General features: G+C 36.2%; 1 protein-coding gene across 2 annotated transcripts in view; it reads left to right on the top strand.

Annotated features, from left to right (window-relative positions):
- Positions 1-24,035, top strand: part of Neb (nebulin) — a 212,847-nt gene that overhangs the window by 57,654 nt on the left and 131,158 nt on the right. For both annotated transcript variants that reach the window (XM_042683487.1, XM_042683485.1), the window contains exons 37-53: positions 1,127-1,231; positions 2,976-3,083; positions 4,181-4,492; positions 5,425-5,631; positions 6,062-6,166; positions 6,307-6,414; positions 6,810-7,121; positions 7,910-8,116; positions 10,618-10,722; positions 11,574-11,681; positions 13,032-13,343; positions 13,455-13,661; positions 14,519-14,623; positions 15,473-15,580; positions 18,833-19,144; positions 19,341-19,544; positions 22,934-23,038. In XM_042683487.1, coding sequence (XP_042539421.1) covers positions 1,127-1,231; positions 2,976-3,083; positions 4,181-4,492; positions 5,425-5,631; positions 6,062-6,166; positions 6,307-6,414; positions 6,810-7,121; positions 7,910-8,116; positions 10,618-10,722; positions 11,574-11,681; positions 13,032-13,343; positions 13,455-13,661; positions 14,519-14,623; positions 15,473-15,580; positions 18,833-19,144; positions 19,341-19,544; positions 22,934-23,038 — 3,030 coding nt within the window. The remainder of the gene's footprint in view (positions 1-1,126; positions 1,232-2,975; positions 3,084-4,180; positions 4,493-5,424; positions 5,632-6,061; positions 6,167-6,306; positions 6,415-6,809; positions 7,122-7,909; positions 8,117-10,617; positions 10,723-11,573; positions 11,682-13,031; positions 13,344-13,454; positions 13,662-14,518; positions 14,624-15,472; positions 15,581-18,832; positions 19,145-19,340; positions 19,545-22,933; positions 23,039-24,035) is intronic.

Raw genomic sequence — 24,035 nt, 5'->3', positions numbered from 1 at the left:
TGCTTTCTTTTAGTTCTAGATCTTTATTGTTTATTTTTATTTTTGGCAAAGTAGCAAGCACTTTCCTTGAATTGGATCACATTACTGCAGAGGAGTCATTCTATTTTCGTGGTAATAATGCTGTAGAGACTTTTGATTTCTTTTGTACTAAGGCAGGCATCGTTTCTCAGTGTGTGTGTGTGTGTGTGTGTGTGTGTGTGTGTGTTTTCCTAGTTAGGAGAATTGTATGCTCACTCTATTAAGTCTTCCCCATCCCAGTAAATACCAATTATAGCTAGACAGATGTAGTAACTCAAACCAAAAGCTTGGTGGTCACTTTAACACCTCTATGTTTGTACTCCTGCATCCAATACATCTGCCAGTCAGTGTCCCGAATAGCTCATCCAGCTTGCTGAAGTGCCAGTCCCCTCATCCCTGCTTCCTTATCTCTCATGTTGACGACTGCAATGACCTGGTGTCTGTATTCCCTAATTGTGGTCTCAAGCAATCAGGTTATATCTTAAAGCATAAACCACATTCTAATGGACAACCTCTTAAGAACTTCTGCTTAAACTGAACATCCCTACTCTTTAACTTGTCTGCAAAGACCCTTCAATCCATGCTCTGCTCCTCTTCACTGTCCACATTCAAGCCCCCAGTCTCGGGCTACTATTAGTTCCTTAGGTTGGCCAGGCCATTTTCAGCCACTGGGCCCTGCAAATGTTGTGCTTCTTCGGCAAACTCTCCCTTTTCTCTTAAGTTTGAGCATAGTGCTGCTTCTACAGAGGCCTTTATGATTTTTCTTCTATGTTCACTCTATTTATAACACATCATAAAACTTAGCTATAGTTCATAGTTTACTGTATATCTGTTTCCTCTGCTAGACTGGAATTTCAAGAGGACAAATCAGTCTTTTTCAAAAAGCACTTTAAACATAGCCTGCCACTCAGCCTGGCACACACAATCCAATGACTATTAGGGGCTTGAGGACATGAATTTATCTACCCTGAGCCCCTTCCTGTGACAGAATAGGCATTCATTCACCTTGTATGGGAAACACAAGCAATAGCCTTTCTTTTTAAAAAGAGTGAGTGAAGTTCATACTAAGTCAGCTAGTGGTGTTTTCACACTTTCTCCTTGTTTGCAGTTGAACTACAAAGTGGAGGGGGAGAAACTGAAGCACAAGTACACCATCGACCCTGAACTGCCTCAGTTTATTCAAGCTAAGGTCAACGCCCTCAACATGAGTGATGTGAGTATTTGGCTTGGTGCCAGTCTAAGATAGCTTATGCTTCTTGCCTGTTCTGGTAACTCCTGCATTAAGTAGTTCAAGGGGAGGAAACCTGAGTCCACAGGTGGGACTCTTACCATGCAATCTAAGAATAGCAGCCACCATAAAATTTTACTTAGACCTTAATAACTCATTAGTGGGTGGTAAAATGAGCCTAGAAAATAGTACCCAACAAAATGAGATGGATGAACTGGAAAACACAAAACGACATAGTCTGTATTAAGTGTAAATACTGGATTGGGTAACTTTTGTTTTAACTATTATTACTTCCAAGAATCTGACTTTCTTCAAAAAAGTTTTTAAAACAATGTAATTGGCCATCTTGGAAAGCCTTGGCACATAAGTAGAGATGATGTTTAAATCCATTATATGAAACTGGTCATGGTGGTGCACATTTGTAGTCTAAGCTGCTCAGAAGGCTGAGGTAGGAAGAATGTGAGGTCAAACCCAGAATGAAAAACATTGTTGTCTCAAAAATAGATAAATGAATGTGTTGTTTCTTTTTAAAAATGTCAGTAAACTGGTTTAAAGACCCAATCAAACTTGGATAAGTGGTTTTATTTAAATGGCTTTATGTTTTCTTTCTTTTTTTTTTCTTTTTTGTCGGTTGTGGGGCTTGAACTCTGGGCTTGGGTGCTATCCCTCAGCTCTTCAGCTCAAGGCGAGTGCTCTACCACTTGAGCCACAGTGCCACTCCCAGTTTTCTAGTGGTTTATTGGAGATAAGAGTCTCACAGACTTTCCTGCCCAGACTGGCTTTGAACCATGATCCTCAGATCTCAGCCTTCTGAGTAGCTAGGATTACAGGTGTGAGCCACCGGCGCCCAGCAATTTTTTCTTATTTTTAAGTTCTGTGTTGTCTCAAGTATACATTTTTTTGTCTTTTATCCATTTAAATTTTTCCCTTAATTTTATATGTAATGATCATTAAAATCAAGTGAAAGTGAGTAAACACTAGATCTGCATATTTTATTTTTATTGCCATATTGTCTATAAGTTTGAAATGTTTTATGCTTATTTTTCCAAAAGTATTATAGGAAAGTTAGAAAATTAGGAAAAAATAAATAAAAATCTTTTGTTATTCCACATTGTTTTCTTAGACAAATGTATAACTTTTGAAGTCAGTTGAGGTGATATTGTAATAATTGACTTTTGAGGATGGAGTAGGATTGTCTTTCTTTTTGTCCTGTTTTTGATTTTTGTTTGGTTGGGCATTTGGGGACTGAGTCTCACATGAATTCATGATCCTCCTGCCTCAGCCCCTTGATTTCTGAGATTACAGGTGTCCAACAATGCACCCTGCTCCTGTGTTGAGTTTTATTATTATTTTTTTGGTCCTGGGGCTTAAACTCTGGGCCTAGGTGCTTTCTCTGGGCTCCTTTTGCCCAAGGCTAGCACTCTACCACTTGAGCCACACTGCCATTTCTGGCTTTTTTATGTCATTAATTGGAGATCAGCATCTCATGGGCTTTCCTACCTGGGCTGGCTTCAAACCATGATCCTCAGCTCTTGGCCTCCTGAGTATAGGATTATAGGTGTGAGCCACTGGCATCTGCTCTAATATTTTTATTAAAGAATCTGATACATATGTATAAGATGAACTAATAGCCTTGCTATGAATTCCTCTTAAAGAAACACTGTGATAACGTGTTGCATTCTTCTTCTAACAATGTCAAATACTGAAATGATATTCCCTTTATTTGAAGGCTCATTATAAAGCAGACTGGAAGAAGACCCTTGCTAAGGGCTATGACCTGAGGCCAGATGCCATTCCCATCGTTGCGGCAAAGAGTTCAAGAAATATTGCCAGTGATGTAAGTCTAACTACAAAGCAACAAACTCCATTTTGAACATTGTGTATGAAACCATGAAGTATAAAGAAGCAAACAAAATATATTAAAATATTTTCTAATTTCCTAAAGTGCCACTGATAAATATAGCTTCATTTAATTTTTGTGGTGCTGAGGAATAAACCCAGGGCCTTTCACATGCTAGGCAAGCAGTGCATTACTGCCACAGCCATAACTACTTAAAATTTCTTTAAAAACCCAGTGACTTTGACATCTGGCATTTGCAGAAAAAGAAACAACTCAGTAAACTGTTTCAAAAGAATGCTCTTGAATTTAGGTTTTCATACATTTTTTTTTGTCAGTTGTAGGACTTGAACTCAGGGTCTGAGTGCTATCCCTGAGCTCTTCTCCTCACGGCTACCCTTCTACCATTTGAGCCACAACTCCACTTCCAGTTTTCTTGTGGTTAATTGGAGATAAGAGTCTCATGGACTTTCTTACCTGGGCTGGCTTCAAACCACAATCCTCAGATCTCAGCCTCCTGAGTAGGATTCCAGGTGTGAGCCATCAGTGCCCAGCTTCAGAAATATTTTGATATAATAAAACATAATTAAATAAAAATATATCCAAATAGATATTTTATACTGTTTTAATATATATTGTAATTTCTACAAAGAGAAGCTAGGAAAAATTATAGGCTGAATAACCAAATATTACATTTTTACAGGTTACCTTATGTTTTTTACAGTGTTATATACCTTCTGAAAGTGCAAGCTCACTAATTTAAGTTCACTACTTTAATTTGTATTAGAGTCTTGCTGAAAGTTACGACTTGGAAATCACTTTATCAGATAATTCAGAATAATAATGTAAACAAGGTAAAATACACAACTTTAAGGAAACTGAATATATTCAAAGATTCTACTTACAAACAATCTTGATATAAAGTTCAGGACAGGTTTCAAGGTTAGAAACATTTTGCTAAATGTTTGTTTTAAACTACTAAAACAAAGAGGTTCACTGTTACTTAGATTCCAACTGTATTTGGCTTTTGCTTAGTTTGTTGTATAAATTCAATTCACATCAAGCATCTCCCCTCTCTAATCTTTTCTTTGAACTAGTGCAAATACAAGGAGGCCTATGAGAAAGCCAAAGGGAAGCAAATTGGATTTCTTAGCCTTCAAGATGATCCTAAACTTGTCCACTACATGAATGTGGCCAAAATACAGTCAGATCGTGAGTACAAGAAAGGTTATGAAGCCAGCAAGACCAGGTACCACACACCGTTGGATATGTTCAGTGTGACTGCTGCTAAGAAATCTCAGGAGGTTGCTACCAACGCCAACTACAGACAAGCATACCACAACTACACCCTCCTGCCTGATGCCTTGAATGTGGAGCACAACAGGAATGCCATGCAAATTCAGAGTGATGTACGTACTGGTCAGCAGCTGACAGCATGCTTCATTTCCTATTTCCATGCATGGTAGAGAAAATTCCAGAGCCACTTACTCCATCTTAAACCTGGTTCAACTTGCTCTTCTCACTCTTTTTTTTTTTTTGGGGGGGGGGGGTCCAGTCATGGGGCCTGAACTCTGGGCCTGGGCGCTATCCCTCAGCTCTTCAGCTCAAGGCTAGCACTCTACCACTTGAGCCACAGCGCCACTTCCGGCTTTTTTTTTCTTATGTGGTGCTGAGGAATCGAATCCAGGGCCTTGAGCATGCAAGGCAAGTGCTCTACCACTGAGCCACCTTCCCAGCCCCATCAACTTGCTCTTCTCTCTAGGGAACTCCTATAGACTTTGAAATTTTATAATTTGACTCATTTGAACTACTTATAGCTTTCTTGTCATTTGTGAGTTTATTTTTTCCTCACTGGTGTCCTTAAACCCATTTATCCCCAAATACCAATGGTTTACTGTATATATCTTTGGTTTTAGCTCCAACATATGATCTATGAAAAACTTAAGAGGCTTAAATGGGTGAAACATAATATTGTTCCTAAGGCAAAATCTTGTTAACCTTTCATTTCTTCAAGGAAGTTGACATCTGTGAGACAGGTTCTAGCTATAGACTGACCTGGAACTTACAATCCTGCCTCCGACTTCTGAGTGCTGGAATTATGGGTGTGATTCACTATGGTTTGTTAAGAAAGTTAATTTTTTAAGGAATTGTTACATTCAAATTTTCAGTTCAATGCTTCCATGAATATAATCATTTTTATAAGTGATTTTGCCATGGAAAATAAAAATTACGAATTCTCTCCTTCTTCTTCCCTCGTTTCCTTTTTGATAATGAGTAAATTGTGTAGGCAAAGAAACTCTTGGCTCTTACTGAAATGAAAATTTTCTCCTTCTTTATTAAGAATCTCTACAAATCTGACTTCACCCACTGGATGAAAGGGATTGGCTGGGTCCCGATTGACTCCCTGGAGGTAGAAAAGGCAAAGAAAGCAGGAGAGATTCTCAGTGAGAAGAAGTATCGCCAGCACCCTGAGAAGCTCAAGTTCACATACTCTATGGACACAATGGAACAGGCGCTGAACAAAAGCAACAAAATCACTATGGACAAGGTAGGAGCCCATCTGCTTCATTAGCCACGGACCCCTGAAGCACTCATGATGTAGGCCCTGGAAACTTCTTCAGCAGCTTTATCTTCTATGATGATGATTGTGGTGATGGTTGTAGGCAGGGATGCTAACGCTTTCCTTGTTTCTACAGCTCACACCATCTTGATATCATATTAAAACCTCAGGACTGTTAAACTCAGAATTAGTTTAAGATACGGGCAAGATGGCATCTGTTGCTTCAGGCAAAGAGGGCTCCCATACTGGACAACTGATTGCCTTTCTTATTGAGGATCTGGTTTCCTCAGCTTTTCTTCTGTTTCATCCATTTCCCACTCCAATTGAACCATGATGGAGATGCGAGTCTCTTCCTCCTGCTAGCATTGCCAGAAACCTGTTCTGCTGTAAAATCATGTACTTTACCTCCCTTTTGCAGAGGCTCTACACTGAAAAGTGGAACAAAGACAAGACCACCATTCACGTCATGCCTGACACTCCAGATATTTTACTCTCCAAAGTAAACCAAATCACCATGAGTGATGTAAGTAGATAAACAACACAAAAAAGTGGGGTTTTTGTTGTTTTTTTGGAGGGGAAGAAGGCTGACCATTTTGAAACCCCAAAGGATCTCCACTCTAAACTAGTAACAAGGTGCTGTTGTTTTTCTGTTCCATCATTTAGAAACTATACAAAGCAGGCTGGGAAGAAGAAAAGAAGAAAGGCTATGACTTGAGGCCTGATGCTCTGTCCATAAAGGCGGCAAAGGCTTCTCGGGACATTGCCAGTGATGTAAGTCTTCCCCTGGCTGTCTTTAGGCCAAGCAAAGGAGGGTAAATGAGAAACCCTTGTGTGTATTCAGGAACTGTGCTCAACTTTACTCAGTGTTTATGGTAACACCATCCTGGATCACCTAATCTAAGCATCCTCACTTTTGCCTAATCCAAGCATCCTCTAACCATTGTTTATTCTGTAGTGTAAAAAACAACTGAATCATGTATTTTTTTAAAAAAATAATAAGCTGCTTTTAGACTATTCAAATCATTTACAGATAATTTTCAGCCTCATGCCTGATTTTAGAGTTTGAATCCTTTTGCCTACCACAAAGCTCATAGTACCCAATGAATGAGATTTTTGTTCTCCTCCCTTCACCATTCCCATTGTTGTGTTTCCTTTTCTGTCCACAGTACAAATACAAGAAAGCCTATGAGCAATCCAAAGGCAAACATATTGGCTTCCGGAGCCTAGAAGATGATCCCAAGTTGGTGCACTTCATGCAAGTAGCGAAGATACAGTCAGACCGGGAATATAAGAAAGGCTATGAGAAATCCAAGACCTCCTTCCACACCCCAGTGGACATGTTCAGTGTAGTGGCCGCCAAGAAATCTCAGGAAGTGGCCACCAATGCCAACTATAGGAACATAATCCATACCTACAACATGCTACCTGATGCCATGGGCTTTGAATTGGCCAAAAATATGATGCAGATTCAAAGTGATGTACGTAAAAGCCACAATAATTACAGGGCATTTGTTTTAGAAAATAAGTAATGATTGACTAGAAATCACAACATCCTGAAAATCCTGAAAGAAATTTGTGTGCAATTTTCTGAGGTGTTGCATGTCTTAAGAGTGAGTATATATCTTTTAACAAGAGATCTAATCAAGAAAGCAGTCTTTCTTTCTACTCTTGTTGGTACAATGCTGTTGGATTTGGCATCCAACAAAGACAGCAAATCAGACACAGTTTCAGAATGAATGTACAGAAAGGAGCCTAGCAAAGAAGATCAAATGCATGAAAGACTCCTGATAGATGAATCAAAGGAAATTCAGCTGAAGAAGCCATTGGTAACTGGAAAAAGTGAATTTAACTTGAAATCTAAAAGGAGACCACATTAAACCAAGCCTAGATCTCTCTTTGGGGATGTCAAGGCGGTATATCAATGCATAAATGATGGTAGTTATAGGGAGAAATTTCAGATCTGAGCAGGGGAAGTCAACAAAATTTGCCTCAGTACAGTACCAGTGTGGTTTCGTGTGTGACTTAGAGAAATTGTAACAGTAGTAGGCAATCAGAGACTCATATGCTAAAGAGAAAAATGAGACTTATAGAAGTCTTCCATTGCTGGGTACCAGAGGTTCACACCTGTAACCCTAGCTACTCAGTAGGATGAAATCTGAAGATTGTTGGTTGAAAAACAGAAGTGGAAGTTATAGACTATTAGTAACTCATACTTCTTGGGAAGTTTTGAATTCTCATCACTGAATTTTTTTTCCCTCTTCTCCAGAATCAGTACAAAGCGGACTATGCTGACTTCATGAAGGGCATTGGTTGGCTCCCTCTTGGCTCCCTAGAAGCTGAGAAAAACAAGAAAGCTATGGAGATTATTAGTGAAAAGAAGTACCGCCAGCACCCAGACACTTTGAAATATTCAACATTGATGGACTCAATGAACATGGTTTTGGCCCAGAATAATGCGAAAATTATGAATGACGTAAGTCTTTTTCTTTTCTCTTTTTAAATATATATATTTTTATTGTAAAGATACTGTACAGAGGGGTTACATTTACATGAGTAAGGTAATGAGTCCATTTCCTATCAAGCATTGTTATTCCCTCCTTTGTTTTTTCCCCTACCATTCCTTTCCTCCCCAGCTCCCCAACTCCTCCCTCTCCCACCCCTGCAAAGTTGTCTTGTACATCTCATTGTTACAATGGGTCATCCTGTATCCTGTTTCAGCATTTTGTTATTTCCCTTCTCCTCCCCAAATTAGAAAAATATATATACAAGATACAGGACACGGGAATCAAATACAGTGACAACAGCGGTTGTTCCACGGGTGAAGAACATATAAAGAAACAAAAAAAAAATCACATAGTACATTATAAATATATTAAAAAGAACAACAACAAAGATAAAACCTCTTGTGTCCCTGTCTTGGGGTTCATTTCTCTTAACACCAGGTTATATGGTCATATGTACATAGCTTTTGACCTCTTCTGCTTGTCCTAGACTTATACTAGTTATTACAAATAAGGAAAACCATGGGACCTTTGTTTCTTTGGGTCTGGCTTAATTCACTTAATGTAATTTTCTCCAAGATTTTCCATTTCCTAACAAATGGGGCGGTGTGAATGGCATAAGTCTTTTCATAATACAGTGTTACTGATCAGACAAGATACAGGTATTTAATCTGCAGGTTTTGCTAACACAGTTGCAAGGGTTCACATTTAAGGCTTCCTTTACCTTGAGAAAGGTTACTATAGTTTTAAAATAAAGAATAGAAATTATACCCAATCAGAGGCTCTAACTGTTAAGTCACTGATAAAAGATAAATAGAAACGCTTTATTTAATAGCCATCTTGAAATTTCTTTGGCTATGTTAAGGTTGAGTAGGAGCTAGGGCAGCTGTTCCAGTGGGCCTGTACTTTCTGCTCTTCTACTCAAAAAGTTCACCAGCATCTGGTTGAAGAGAAAAATCTTTTTGTTTTACTTAAGCCGAGCTAAAGCAGAGAATTTTTCTTCTACCATAAAATACTTTAAAATTATGTATGCCTAATGTCAGCAAGGGAATTTATATTGCAAAATTTAAATAAATTGTCAATGTTTGTAAAAATGAAAAATTTAGGTATTCATGCTCCTATAGAACTCTTAATGTACAAAGATACGCATAATACAATAATGTTTCTGAAGGATAGAGTTCTGAGAGCAGATGCCCAAAGAGAATTTGGCATAGGCTTTTTCTTTTTAGGAATAGTACTCATGGAAATAATACTCATAAGAAATCCTTGGCCAATGCCATGCAAAGCCTCTTGAGTATCACCTGTTAGAGTACACCATATTACGCTGGATTGGACAAGCTTATATATCCCCACTATGATGAGTCATAGATGTGGGAAGGCCATGTGCTCAGATGAGGCAGCATACTCCAAAAGCTGTGTGCCAACAGCTGGGTCAACAGATCCTTTCTGAGCTGACTATATGGGTGGCACATTGCCTGACCCACCAGGAAGACCATGGCATTGTTGCTTGAGATAGGAAAAGACTGGAATAAATGTACATCAGTGGAAAACTGGTTAAATAAATTGGGTTATACCTCATGACAAAATACGATGTAGTTTTTTTAAAGAATGAATTAAAGTATTTTCAAAATAAATGTCTAACCTATATTATTCAGTGCAAAAGCAAGATGAGAACATTACATATTATATGGCTTTACTTATATTTTAAAGGGACAGCTGTGCTATAAGATGCCTAGAAGACTTTAGGAAGAGATATCATCTCCAAACTTAAGGAGACAGGGCACATTTTCTGTCTTATATTTTCCCCATTATATCGTTGAAGAAGATCTTTTTCAGTAAAAATAAATTTTTATACCAATCTTGGGCTTGAACTCAAGGCCTGGGCACTATCCCTGAGTTTTTGTATTCCAGGATAGCTCTCTACCATTTTGAGCCACAGTTCCACTTCTGACTTTTTGGTGGTTAATTGGAGAAAAGAATTTCATGAGGGAAAAATAAAAGAAAAAAATATCTCACAGGGAAATTGGGGAAAAGCAAAGGAAGGGGAGATTTTGTCCAAAAAGAAATTTACTCATTACCTGACCCCTCTGTACAATAATAACAATAAAAATTACATTAGAAAAACCATGTGCCACAGTATGTTCACAAAAAATAAAAATAAAAAAAAAATAAAAAAAAAAAAAAAAAGAAAAACCCATGTACCATATTATGCCTCAAAAAATAAAAATCTCACAGACTTTCCTGTTGAGGATGGCTTCAAACCATGATCTTTGCATCTCAGCCTCCTGAGTAGCTAGGATTATAGGTGTGAGCTACCAGCACCTGGCTAAAAATAATTATATACAGATATATAATTAGTTATAAATAATAAGATAATATAATAATATTATTATATAATAGAAATAGATGATACATATATACTAAATGAACTCTTACTAAGATTTTAAACATTTCTTTATTTTTTTGTCCCCAGCACCTCTATAAACAAGCATGGGAAGCTGACAAGACCAAAATCCACATCATGCCTGATATCCCCCAGATTATTTTGGCCAAAGCAAATGCAATTAATATGAGTGATGTAAGTATATAAGTATAATTCCCTCCTTTGAACCAGTAAGACAAAACAAGCTCATCAATGCTTCTCTGTTTTTAAAGATGCTAATGGAAGTCCACAGATGAGTAATTTTCCCATTCTAATTTTATTCTGACCACATTTGGAGAAGGTGAGAGAAGCAATTAGGAGTTTAGAGGGTACTAGGGTTTTATTCCTAGCAAACATCCATCAAAGCACAAGATTTAGAAGTTAATGATAAGGCTTGGGGCAAGAAATGCGAGTCCCGGGATTTCATTCTTAGGGAGCCCCATCATCAAGCTTTTGGGTGGTCTTAAACCAGAGATTTAAATGGAAAAGGAAAATAAAGAAATCAGGGTGACCCTACCACAAGGAGTGTGAAACACTCGTAAGAAAATGCACTGATGTTTTATTTCATTTCCTTTCTCAGCCTGGTCATAGTTGCTAGAAATTTCTCTGCTAGGAATTTTTCTTTTCTTTGAATTCCACAAAGATTTGGAATTACTGACTGTATTGTGGAATCCACATAATTTTATAAATGAAAGACTTGATGTAAAGACCTGTTTGTTTTTTTGAAGATAGCTTTTTTATAGTCTTTTAGTTATAAAATATATCCTCTTTGATGTTTATTTGTAAAAGGAGACTAGTACTATTTATGGTTCTGAAAAATATGTTTGAATGTAAGCATTTTGTCCCCCATATGACTTTTCTTTATAAGGTCACGCAGCCATTAAACAACCAATGAAACCTCTAGCTCAAATAAAAAAGATGCCACAGAACTAACTTGTTGTTCGAGAATAATTCAGGCTTCCATATTTAAAAGAAAATTATTGATTTTTTTTTGTTTCTCTTTACAGAAAATGTACAAACTTTCTTTGGAAGAGTCAAAAAAGAAAGGCTATGATCTTAGAACAGATGCAATTCCTATCAAAGCTGCGAAGGCTTCCCGGGATATTGCAAGTGATGTAAGTATAAAACAAGATGGTCATCTGGCTGGGGTTTTCAATCAACCAAAATAATAAGGGAAACATCCACGAGATAAAATAGGAAAAACACACGTGCCTGCTAACAATAGACTTATTGTGGTCTATGAATTCCTCTTAGCTCAGATCATTTGTTTTCTCTGGCATTTCTGAAATATAAAACACAAACCATATTACAACTCTCCTAGATATCAGCTCCCACTTCAAGAGATGTAGGTGAATTCATTTTGAATTCTCTCACCAAAGCACAGCAAATAGAAATCCAAAGCCCTTACCAAGTTTTCATGGCTGGTGCTGTTCTTGCTTTCTCCCTTTTAGGATCTGACTTCCCAACAGTGTACCTTGTGGAGTGTTGTGCTAGGAGTGCTGATTATTGGGCTAATGATCTGATTTTCATGGGAAGATTTACAGACTGGTTGGTAGCTTGATGTCATCTGTGGAGGGAGAATTTACACCATAGAAACTGGCAAACACTATACAACCCCCAGGAAACTGATGAACCAGCATGGTACTATCATAACACATTTCATTTTATGAAATACATTTCACTCCTCAAAAAACCTACTCCCAGGGATGACGCAGTAACTTGGGAGTGAAAGGTAGATCACATTTTAAAGTATTCTTTCCTGGTCACCTTCCAAGTTGTACTTGGTCTCTCTTCTCCCCTCTGATCTTCATCTTTATGACCTAACCAGCATATTCCTCGCCCATTGTCATGAGAGTCACAAGTTCTTTTCTCTCCATTACACTCAAGCTATTCCACTTTCCTGGCTTCTACTCTATAACTTGTAGACTCCACTTCATGAGGAGTCAGGCAGAATAAGAATCTCTCCACGTATCACAATATCCTCTCCATAAAAGTTAGGGTGGTAAGTAGGACAATTTCTTTTAAAGAGTCTTGAAAGGAATGCCACAGATATAAAGCTACTATATAATTAAACTGTACATTTCATAATTGAACCTGTTCTCATCAAGAAATGACTACTGGTTGGTTTATCAGGGCAACATCAAGCTGCTTAAACCACCTTGCTTTTTGTTGTGGTATTCTTATTCTTGTAGCACTAAATCATGTATAAGTCACTATGGTATAGTGTGTCCACAAGTTATCTCAGCAAGTCATTCACCTCTCTGGTTTCAGCATATAATCATATATAAAATGGGTCTGTAAGGAGAACTCTGTAGTTGTGAGAATTAAGTTGTACAGGTAAATGTCAGAAATTTATGATTTGAGAGGGCTATATGAGTATCCATTTTATGAAATAGAATATTGATACTAGAATGATAATCAGCCAAGAGACTTGTTCTTCATATGCATCCATATTTTCTTCACAGTATAAATATAAGTATAATTATGAAAAGGAGAAGGGGAAAATGGTTGGTTTCCGCAGTCTGGAAGATGATCCTAAATTGGTCCACTCCATGCAAGTAGCCAAGATGCAGTCTGATCGAGAGTACAAGAAAAACTATGAGAAGACAAAGACTAGTTACCACACCTCTCCTGACATGCTGAGTGTCACAGCTGCCAAGGATGCCCAAGCCAACATCACCAACACTAACTACAAGCGCCTGATTCACAAGTACATCCTCCTTCCAGATGCCATGAACATCGAGCTGACCAGGAATATGAATCGCATACAGAGTAATGTAAGGCTGCTCTTCTAGTGGGGTGATGTTTGGATCTCTAGCATGAGGAAGCCGATACTTTTGTAGCATACTTTTGTGTGTAAATTGATAGTTTGTCTCTTCTTTTTATAGAATGAATATAAGCAGGACTATAATGAATGGTACAAAGGGCTTGGCTGGAGCCCAGCTGGTTCTTTAGAAGTGGAGAAGGCCAAGAAAGCAACAGAATATGCCAGTGATCAGAAATACCGTCAGCACCCTAGTACCTTCCAGTTTAAGAAGTTGACTGATTCCATGGATATGGTGCTAGCCAAGCAGAATGCACATACCATGAACAAGGTAGGAAGAACTGTTGCTTTTCTACAGCAGACCCAAGTAAGGAAAGGCTAAAAGGCCCTGGTTCTTGTTTGGAAACTGAACTCCACTCCACCACTTCCAGGCAGTGGTGAATCATTTAAGAGCATTGGCCTATACTATTTTCCAGGGTCCATCTCTAGGGTCCATCTCTAGTATGGCCTTCCTTTGCCCTTCTAATTGGGTGAGAAACTACTTATATTTCTTACAGTGAGGTATTTCTGAGAATGAGATATCCATTCTTAAAATGAAATATTATGAAATTGCATGAGGAAGTAAAAAAGGGAGTAAAGGAAAGTGATAGCAGGTATTATTGATTGGAATACATTGTACGCTGAGTGGAAATGCCACAGCAAAATCCCCCTTTGATAGCAAACGTATGCTGACAAAAATTAATTTTTTAAAGTTTCATTTTATGTACTCAACTTTAGCATCTCTTTTATTAAATTTATTTTTTGTAAAGACTTATACAAAGGGGTTTCAGTTGAACATGTTGATTTATGAGTACCATGCATTCCGCCATTCTTCTTCCTATACTTTGAGAATCTAAGAAATTATATCTTAAGTGCTTTCATCTACATATAAATGATGGAAAGTATCTTAAGTATTATTTTTTAATCTGTGCTTAAAGCTGGACACGTGGTATATGCCTGTAGTCCCGCATTCAGGAGGCAGATGCAACACAAAGGCTGACCTCAAACAAGGTCTCTTCTGAGGCATATGTTCTTTTCATTACTTACTACTTTCAGTGAAGTGCATTTAAGTACTCCGTATTTTCTGTTTTGCCTACACAGCTATTCACATTTCAAATATCTTTCCCTCCCTCCTCCCCCACTTCCTAGCATTTATATACCATTGATTGGAACAAAGATAAAACCAAGATTCATGTGATGCCTGATACACCTGATATTTTGCAAGCAAAGCAGAATCAAACACTCTATAGTCAGGTAAAAGTACATACACATGGTTTTACATTTTGTTTTAAAACTTGTGAATTTATAATGTGCTTAGTTAGAAAGAGTGATGTAAACGTAAGACAATGGGAAGGGAGGCTGCACGAGAGAGTTAAGAGCCAGGGCTCCAGCTCCAGCTGTGTGCACCATTGAGGCTGTAGCTGTTTTGTTGATCTCTGTGTTTGTATGAAATAGGAAATAAATAAATAATTGCTGAAACAAAAAAAAAATTGGCTCTAGCAGAACTGATAGGAGTTTTGGCTTTGGCATTGTTGAGTCACTTGATATTAATTAAATCACCTACCAGCTAAACCTCAGGTCCTCATTCCTAAAATTAGGACCATAAAAGTGCTATCACGTTAAATTGCCACAAGAAGCAAATGAGAAATTCTATGTAAGGCTCTAAGCAAAGCTCATTAGAAAGTATTAGACTATTTGCTACTTTTTATTTAGATGACTATTTGCTACTAGTTACTACTTTTCTTACTACTAAGATTTTAACAGACATAAATCCACTCAATGGATTTGACTCAGAAAGGCTAACACAATTATTGTAATGTATAAAAGGTAACTATTACTTTTATCATTAAGTATTTAGAATGCTGTGGTTTTCTTGTCATTTTTATTATCTTAGTATTAGTGTTTAAAACAAGTGACTTTAGGAGCCAAAATGAAAAATAGAAACAGAGCCACATCAGATGATGCTATTAGTCTGTCAAACAGCCATCTTTAGACATGAGGTAGATTAGGTTAGAATTTGATTAACACTCTATGTAAGCTTGTGCTTAATAATCTACTTTTAATATAGAAAAAATAATGCTAAAAAAAGTTTTTAATTTTCAGAAACTCTATAAACTTGGATGGGAGGAAGCGCTGAAGAAAGGCTATGATCTCCCGGTGGATGCCATTTCTGTACAGCTGGCAAAGTCTTCAAGAGACATTGCTAGTGATGTAAGTACCAGTGTGACTTCCGTAAGGATATGTTTATCTCCATCAAGTGACTAAATGGCGGTAACTATTTTTATAGAAAGTCTTTAGTTTTCAAAATGCAACATTGCTCCCTTCATCTTAACTTACCTTCAGTTTTACCCAAAATTCACTCCTCTTTATCAGTGTTCAAATATCAGTAGGTGCTTCTTGATTATAGGTTGGTCAGAGGTCCTCAAAGATCCATTACACTAAGATGTTGTTTTGAGATACTATAAAGGAACTAAAGATTTCAGATTTTTCCTACTTTGCTTGAAATTAATTTTTGTGTTTCCTACTAGGCTATTTTTTAAAAAAATAAATTCCAAGTACCCACTAATAAATCAACCTCAAACATCCAATAATAATTCCTTTCTATATGTACATATTTAAAAACTAATTACCAATTATTTATATTTAGGCCATTTACTTCCTAATGTAATTATAAGAAATTAGCATGGAAAATCCTAAAAAGTTCAGAAACTTATATTTATGATACAATTGGACACCTGTTCTAAAATTCATAGAAAAAGGTCACTTGCAGAACAAAAGACTTGTAGTTATAATTAGAAATGGTGCACATTTGCCAAATATGCTAGATAAGGTCCCTATTAATAAATGAATTTTTATATACTAAGATAAAATGTATTTAGACTAACAGTTCATGTTAGTTACTAAAATTTCATAGGGCAACACAACTTTTTTGTTTTGTTTTTTGTCGGTCATGGGTCTTGAACTCAGGGCCTGGCCACTGTTCATGAGTTTTTCTGTTGTTGTTTTTTGGTTCTTTGGCTCAAGCCTAGCACTCTATCACATGAGCTACAACTCCACCTTCAGCTTTTTTTTTGTTGTTGTTGTTGTTGTTAGTTAATAGGAGTAAGAGGCTGACTTCAAATTGGGATCCTCAGATCTGAGCTTCCTGAGTAGCTAGGATTACAGGCATGAATTATCAGTGTCTGGCTGAGAAACACAACTTCTTAACCAAAATCTTTAAAACAAAAAAAATGACTTGATTCCCTAGGTCAGTTAAAGTAGAGTGTGAAAAGAATCTCTAAAAGACAGAATCTGACACCAAATTCCAAGAATATTAAAGAAGATTCTAGCTAATTCAAGGGTGGCACTCAGAAGTTCTGCGAAATGTATTATTATTACCCACGTCTAGCTTACAGGTCAACACCTCATTAAAATGAGTCACTATAATGATGATCCTAAAATGATACTGATGTTTGAATGCTCCCCAGAAATTCAACTCATTTCATTGAAATTACGTGCTAAAGATAGCTTAGGAATTAAAAAAAACATTAGTATTTCAGAACAATCTACCATTTGATAAAACCTAATTTCTTTTCTGTGAACTCATTACTTAGAATCTTTAGAAATCTTATACTAAAATTAACTATTAGTGAACTTTTCCACCACTGTAGAAATTATATTTCTTGAGACTCAAATAATTCATATATATATAAATATATATATCTTCAGCAAATTAGAGCTCTTTTTGAGTATGTACTTTAATAAATTAGAAGAATAGAAATTAGAAGATAACAGTTTAATCCAACCTACCAATCAACATTTTACCTTGTCTCCACATCCAACAGCCTCTGGATGTGTAGATAGTTACTAATTTCAGGATCCTTCAGGACAGGTCATGCCCTTCTTGGAACATCTTTGTCATTATACACTTCCTTATTCAAACTTAGATATTTTATCAATCAACTCTAGGTCTCTGTTCTAGAATATCACAAGCCTAGTTCATTTCCTCTTACATGTGATAATCTCTTCAAACATTCTAGGTCTCTTTGTTATTCTCTTTTTTTTTTTTTTTTTAATTTGACATAAGTTCTTCAATTAGTATGTCATGCAATTAGTACTCTAACCTAGTTGTTTGCTCTCAAAATGCCTCATAAAATAGTCCCTACATCTGGTAGAACCAGTACCTGTTTCAGGTCCTGGTAAATAATTATTTTTATCACTTCAAACTCTAGTCCACTTAGCAGTCACTTTCTTACTATTTTCCTCCACCGCCTAGCAACTATCACTATGCTTTCTGGCTTTCTGGATTCATCAGCTCTGAATGTTACATATAAGTGAAATCTTACACTATGTCACTTTTTGTGTCTCGTGTTTTTCAGCTAGCATAGTTTGTTGAGATCAGACATGTTGTACATGTATCTGCCCTTTATTTCTTTTTTATGACTGAATATTCCATTGCATATATACATCATATTTTACTTATCCATTTATCTAATGATGGATATTGTTGTTATTGCTAGCTCTGGCTGAAGTTTGGGATTTATGTAGGAGGAAAGGGAGACAAATTGCTATTGTGAATCATACTGTTATAAATATTCATGTACTTGGAAAAAATTACAGTGCCTCAAAATTTAGTATTGTTTTGATATAGGATGTTAGGCCAGAGTAAATGAGCTGTTGTACATTTATCTGTGTTCCTTACAGAATTTGTGGCACTACTTATTGTGTACGTAATTTTGTCAGATTGTCCATAATGAGGATAAAATCGACTCAAAGTACTGAATAACCTTAATATATGTAACAATAAAACTAGGTATCATGAGAGAGTGGAACCTACTCAATTATGCTATGCTCAGCAGCTAACAACAAATAAATGGTATTAGATTCATTTTTAGCCTTGCTACTGTCAATTACACTAATTTTTTAATGAATCAAGACTAGATTTTTCTTTCACTTAAATTTAGGCAACTCACACTTATTTGGAACTACACTGAGCTCTCGTGGAAACTTCTAATTTCATGTTTTAAGCCACCTGTGGGTGCAAGATATTGATATAGGACTGATCATCCTATATAACCGTAGCCAGACCTCTGAAAATCCTGCTACTGAGTAAATTCAGCTGCAGTTTTAAGCTTGTTCACCAAGCCATGTACTTAATAATTTCTCTGCCATTTAATCCATATTTTTCCAGTAAGATGATCATTTCCAGAAGAATCTAACAAATATTTTAGGAAATGTTATCCTGAAGTCAGTCTACAGCCTCTAGTTGGAATTTATTAATTCTTTATAATAACCTCTTGCTACTCAATGACATCAGGTTTCTTTAGAAGCCTCCACTTAAATAGGAAATAAGAAAACTTTTCTAAGTTAGCATAGATATCCCTTCTCTTGTTTCAATATTTGAAAACAAATATGAAAATGGAACACATTTATTGTAACTTGACCTTGGTTTGTGTTGATGTACTGGATTTCCTTTGATTTCAGTTTAAATACAAACAAGGCTACAGGAAGCAACTCGGACACCATATTGGATTCCGGAGTGTGCAAGATGACCCAAAACTTGTGTTGTCAATGAACGTAGCCAAAATGCAGAGTGAAAGAGAATACAAAAAAGACTTTGAAAAGTGGAAAACCAAGTACACCAGCCCAGTAGATATGCTGGGTGTGGTACTGGCCAAGAAGTGCCAGACACTGGTTAGTGATGTGGACTACAGGAACTACCTGCACCAGTGGACATGCCTGCCAGACCAGAATGATGTTATCCAAGCTAAAAAAGTATATGAACTACAAAGTGAGGTCAGTGTCTATTACATTTGTTAGTTTATGTAATGCTTCATGTTTCATATTAATAGCTATTTAGTTATATAAAGCAGAAATTAGAGGAATTGTCATTGAAAATCTAAAATCCATCTATTTGTAATGCATGTAGTCACTTAAGCCAAGGGGTCAGGTGAAATCCAGATTTTTGATGGCTTGCTTTGTCCTTTCACAGAATATGTATAAGTCTGACCTTGAGTGGCTGAAAGGCATAGGATGGAGTCCTTTAGGATCTTTGGAAGCAGAGAAGAACAAGCGGGCTTCAGAGATCATCAGTGAAAAGAAGTATCGCCAGCCTCCAGACAGAAACAAGTTCACCAGCATTCCTGATGCCATGGACATAGTTCTGGCAAAAACAAATGCCAAAAATAGGAGCGATGTGAGTATCGCTTTAGAAATTGATAAAATAGAATGTAGTGTCTGCTACCTAGCAGTTTCTCAATAGTATGCATTTAATGAAGGAGCAGAATAGCAAAGTATTATACTACTTTCCACAGGACAGCATAATGGTTTATGTTGATTTACTGTATGTTGATTTGTGGAATAATATAAAAATAGTTGGTATCAATTTTAGTCAAATTTTTATTTATTTATTTATTTATTTATTTTGTTGGTCGTGGGGCTTGAACCCTGGGCCTGGGCGCTGTCCCTCAGCTCTTCAGCTCAAGGCAAGTGCTCTACCACTTGAGCTACAGCACCACTTTCAGTTTTCTGGTGGTTTATTGGAGATAGGAGTCTCACGGTCTCTCCTGCCCGGGCTGGTTTGAACCGCGATCCTCAGATCTCAGCCTCCTGAGTAGCTAGGATTACAGGCGTGAGCCACTAGCGCCCGGCTTAGTCAAATTTTTAAAATCAGAATGTAATGAGAAAATTACTCAACATGTTTTTTCTGTGAAAGTTCAGGGCATTAAAGACATAATTTTATTTTTAGTTAGAATAGAGTAGATGAAGGGAGATAGTATATAGACAAAGTAGAAATTTTATAGTGTTTATCTGCCACATGTAGTAACTTCAAGGGCATCCAGGGCTACTTAGTGAGACCCTGTCTCAGAATACAAAAGAGTATTTTTTGCCAAATGATTATAATGCATTTAATATAGCTAAATTGAGATAAAATGATAATGCCTTAGCATAGTAAGTACATATATATATATGTACATATATATATATGTGTATACCATCTTCAACTTACTTTTCTCTCCATTACTGACACCAGTGCAGGCATATAATAGGTATTTGATGAGTATTTATTGAAAAAAACAAATGGAAGGTAGCAGTGCAGATTAATTTTATGCTGAGTAGGGAAAGGCTACTCCTCACTACTCAACTAAATAGCTTAACCCTGAACATTACAAAAATAAGTATTTTATATATATATATATATATATATATATATATAAGTAACTGTCTTAGAGGATCTAAAATATGCATGCATATATGATCTAAATGTATATTTTATACATAGCATATATTATACAATGTGTTATGTATTTTACCTATAGCACCTATTTGAAAAGTTTTAGATAACATATCCAGGCCCTTTTTCAGCTCATTAAATATGAATAAATTGTAACTCCTCTCTCCTTAGCCAAACTCATACACTTTGTGCAATTTTGTTTTCTAAAGCTGTAGTAAATGCTGACCTGTCAGCTTCACTATTCATGTTTAAATATCCATTCCTTCATTTTTTTGTTTTACTATGACAATTTTAATCTAAAGGATTGATAAAGCACACATCTGTGCAAAATAATTCCCCCTTCTTCGAATCTTTTCCCTCTCCACGAAGCTCTGAACATATAATAAGGTGACTAAGGGAAAAACTGTAGATCATAAAGTGGCCATATGTACTCAATATGGGGTAGTTACAGAGATCCTGATAGACTAATTCTCTTGGGCCCAGGCAGAACCCAAACCAGCTGTCTCTTCTTTCCAGTATATCTATGCCAGTATGAACACTATTAGCATTCTTTTTCTGGTTCCTGGGATGCAAGTGGCACATGCCATTAAGTCTGTTTTAATGGTTCTCAATAGGGACAATTTTGTTCCACAAGAGACATTAGATACCATCTAGAAACATTTTTTGCTTATTGTAACTTAGAGGTGGCATGCTACTGGCCTCTAGTGGATAGAAACCAGGGATGCTATAGAAAATCCCACAATGCGCAAGACAGCTCTGGACACCAAAGAATCATCTGGTGTGCAGCACCAATAGCTGGAAAATTGAGAAACTCTGGTGGTGGGAATGAATCAGAAAGGTGGAAGCAGAGCTGGGATAGATGTAGGTGAAAGTTAATGAACCTCACTTTGCTTTGGCCCTGGTAGTCTTAATTGGCTTCTCTGGTTTATATGTACTGAAGCCATCATGTTGAAAAAGAAGAAAATGCCACTCCCACATGTCTCACATTATACTTCTCAAAGATATATTGATAAGTATGAAAATATGTTAGAATAATTTCAGTGATACATAAAGGTTAAAAGTGGATTAGACTATATATTTTTCATCCTGATTACATAAATATTACCATTTTAACACATTTGGTTTCCTATCTCTTCCTCCTCCTCTTCTCTATCCGTTTATTCATATCTGTAAGATAGTAAGTTGCTTCATGATGACACATTAATCCTAAACACTTCAGAGTATATATCCTGCTAGTAATTTATATAACCACCATGGGATGATCAAAATCAAGAAATTAGTGTTGACATGATATAGGATTTGTTCGGTTGTACCACTAATATCCTTTATACTAAAAGAAAAACTTGTCACTAGCTCAGAATCCAATCCAAGGCCATATATTTTACTGTACTATACTATACTGACATATTTCTTCACTGTTACCTTGTCTTTCAAGTCCTTAAATTTCTGAGAAAAGAAAAAATAGGTCAATTGTTTTGTAGAATCTCATCAGTTTTAGTTTTCTGTTATGTCCTTGTTGATTTGGAAGGATGTCAAATGTTGTGTCTTCTGATCAGGGGATACATGATATCAAGTTGTCCCATTGCTTATCATTTTAACTTTGATCACTCTGTTAAATTATTATGCCCAATTCATCCACTGTCAAGTTACTGTTTCATCGTTTGTAATTGATTAAAAAGGATATTATGGGGAGATTTTCCAACACTTTAAATATTCCTGTTTTTTAAATGTTGATTCCTTAATTTCAGTAAATCTGTGAAATTTTTGTTTGGGTCCTCTTTGTCTTCTGTTAAAGACAGAAATACAGATGGCTTTGGGATATCTGCATAATCTTGATAAATTTCTAAACAGTCCTTATAGGGATCCTCAGATTATCAATTTTCTTATCCTCCAAAATAATTGTATGATAGTGTAAGCCACATCTATTTCTAGAAACATATAAGCCCTAGTTTCTAGATATACTTTGAATAAATCATCTTTTAAGAAGACAATCCCAATTGTTGTCTCCGAATTAAGAACTAAAGAAGATTTTTACTTCCTAAAAGAAGTATAATTCCATTCCATTTGATATTGGCAAAGGTGCTACTTGAATTGATTTCTTATGGTCTGTATTATATGGAACTTGGAAAAGGAGATCAAAAATCTATAGCTTGAAGGGTGTTATATCCCAGATAAGTCAAGAAAACTGCACGTTAAAAAAAAAAAGAAAAGAAAACTGCACTTTTTTCTCCTTATGTTGTCTCCTTATGTTATCAATTATAATGTTCACATGAATTCAGCATATCGTTTGAAGCCAACTATGTCATATACTAGTCTAAAAAATACTGAAATATTTTTATTTCTTATTTTAGAGACTTTACAGAGAAGCTTGGGACAAGGACAAGACTCAAATCCACATCATGCCTGATACACCTGACATTATGCTGGCTAAGGCAAACTTAATCAATACTAGTGATGTAAGTTTCCAAATTCAGCCTGCATTTTCAGAAAATTCAGTTTAATTGCTTCTAAGTCCATGGAGTCAAAAGTTCTTTTGCATTTCTGAATCATTTTCATTTGCAAATGACATGAGACTTGTATTCCGTATTTGCTGAATTCTAGATTGAACATCAAAATGTAAGTACTCCCTAACTGGGATTGAGTTGGAAAATTGTGCTTTACTTTCCTTTATTTCATTATTGAATAATGAATCTTATTAGAATAAACAATTATTTCACTCTCCTTTATATGGGTAGGTCTTATTTATGAGCACAGATAATTCTCTCCAGATCTGCATTATTTTCATTAGCATCAACACATACTCACTGAAACTTTGAATGAACACATGAAACCCATGCAGGAGAATTTTGTTTTTAATTTTATTCTCATCATAGAGTAATCTCTTGAGATATATAGTTGTAAAAATAATTAAAATAACAAATTGCAAAATCTAATAGAATGGCTTATTTTTAATTTAAATTTACTTTTAAGCTGAATACTGGTTGGTTCATGCCTGTAACCTTAGCTATTTAGGAGGTTGAGAGCTTAGCATCATGGTTCAAAGCCAAACTGGGACAGGAAAATCCTGAGACTCTTATTTACAATTATTAACAAGCTGATCACCAACAAAACAGAAGTGGAGCTGCAGCTATCCTTAACCAAAAAAAAAAGCTTTGGAACCATGCTTGGGTACTGAAATCAAGACCCAGGACTGGCACACACAAAAATTATCTTAAGTAGTTATACAAAGGAGTTTCAAGACAACATATCAGTTTATGAGTACAATGCCTCTTGATCCATGAGAGTAATTATAATATTGAAGAAAATATTGGAGTAATACTACAAGAACTAAAATACAAAACTAGATCCAAGACCAGCAGGCATTTAAACAATCTAATTTTTAAATAAAATGCTTTTAATTTATAGTCTCAATTATTTCTTTCTGTCACAAATCTGAGGAAACAATGTTTTATA

The sequence above is a fragment of the Dipodomys spectabilis genome, unplaced genomic scaffold (genome assembly GCF_019054845.1).
Source record: "Dipodomys spectabilis isolate Male_0828 unplaced genomic scaffold, ASM1905484v1 ptg000081l, whole genome shotgun sequence".
In the NCBI taxonomy this organism is placed as follows: Eukaryota; Metazoa; Chordata; class Mammalia; order Rodentia; family Heteromyidae; genus Dipodomys; species Dipodomys spectabilis.
This window is presented reverse-complemented; position numbering and strand designations above follow the sequence as displayed.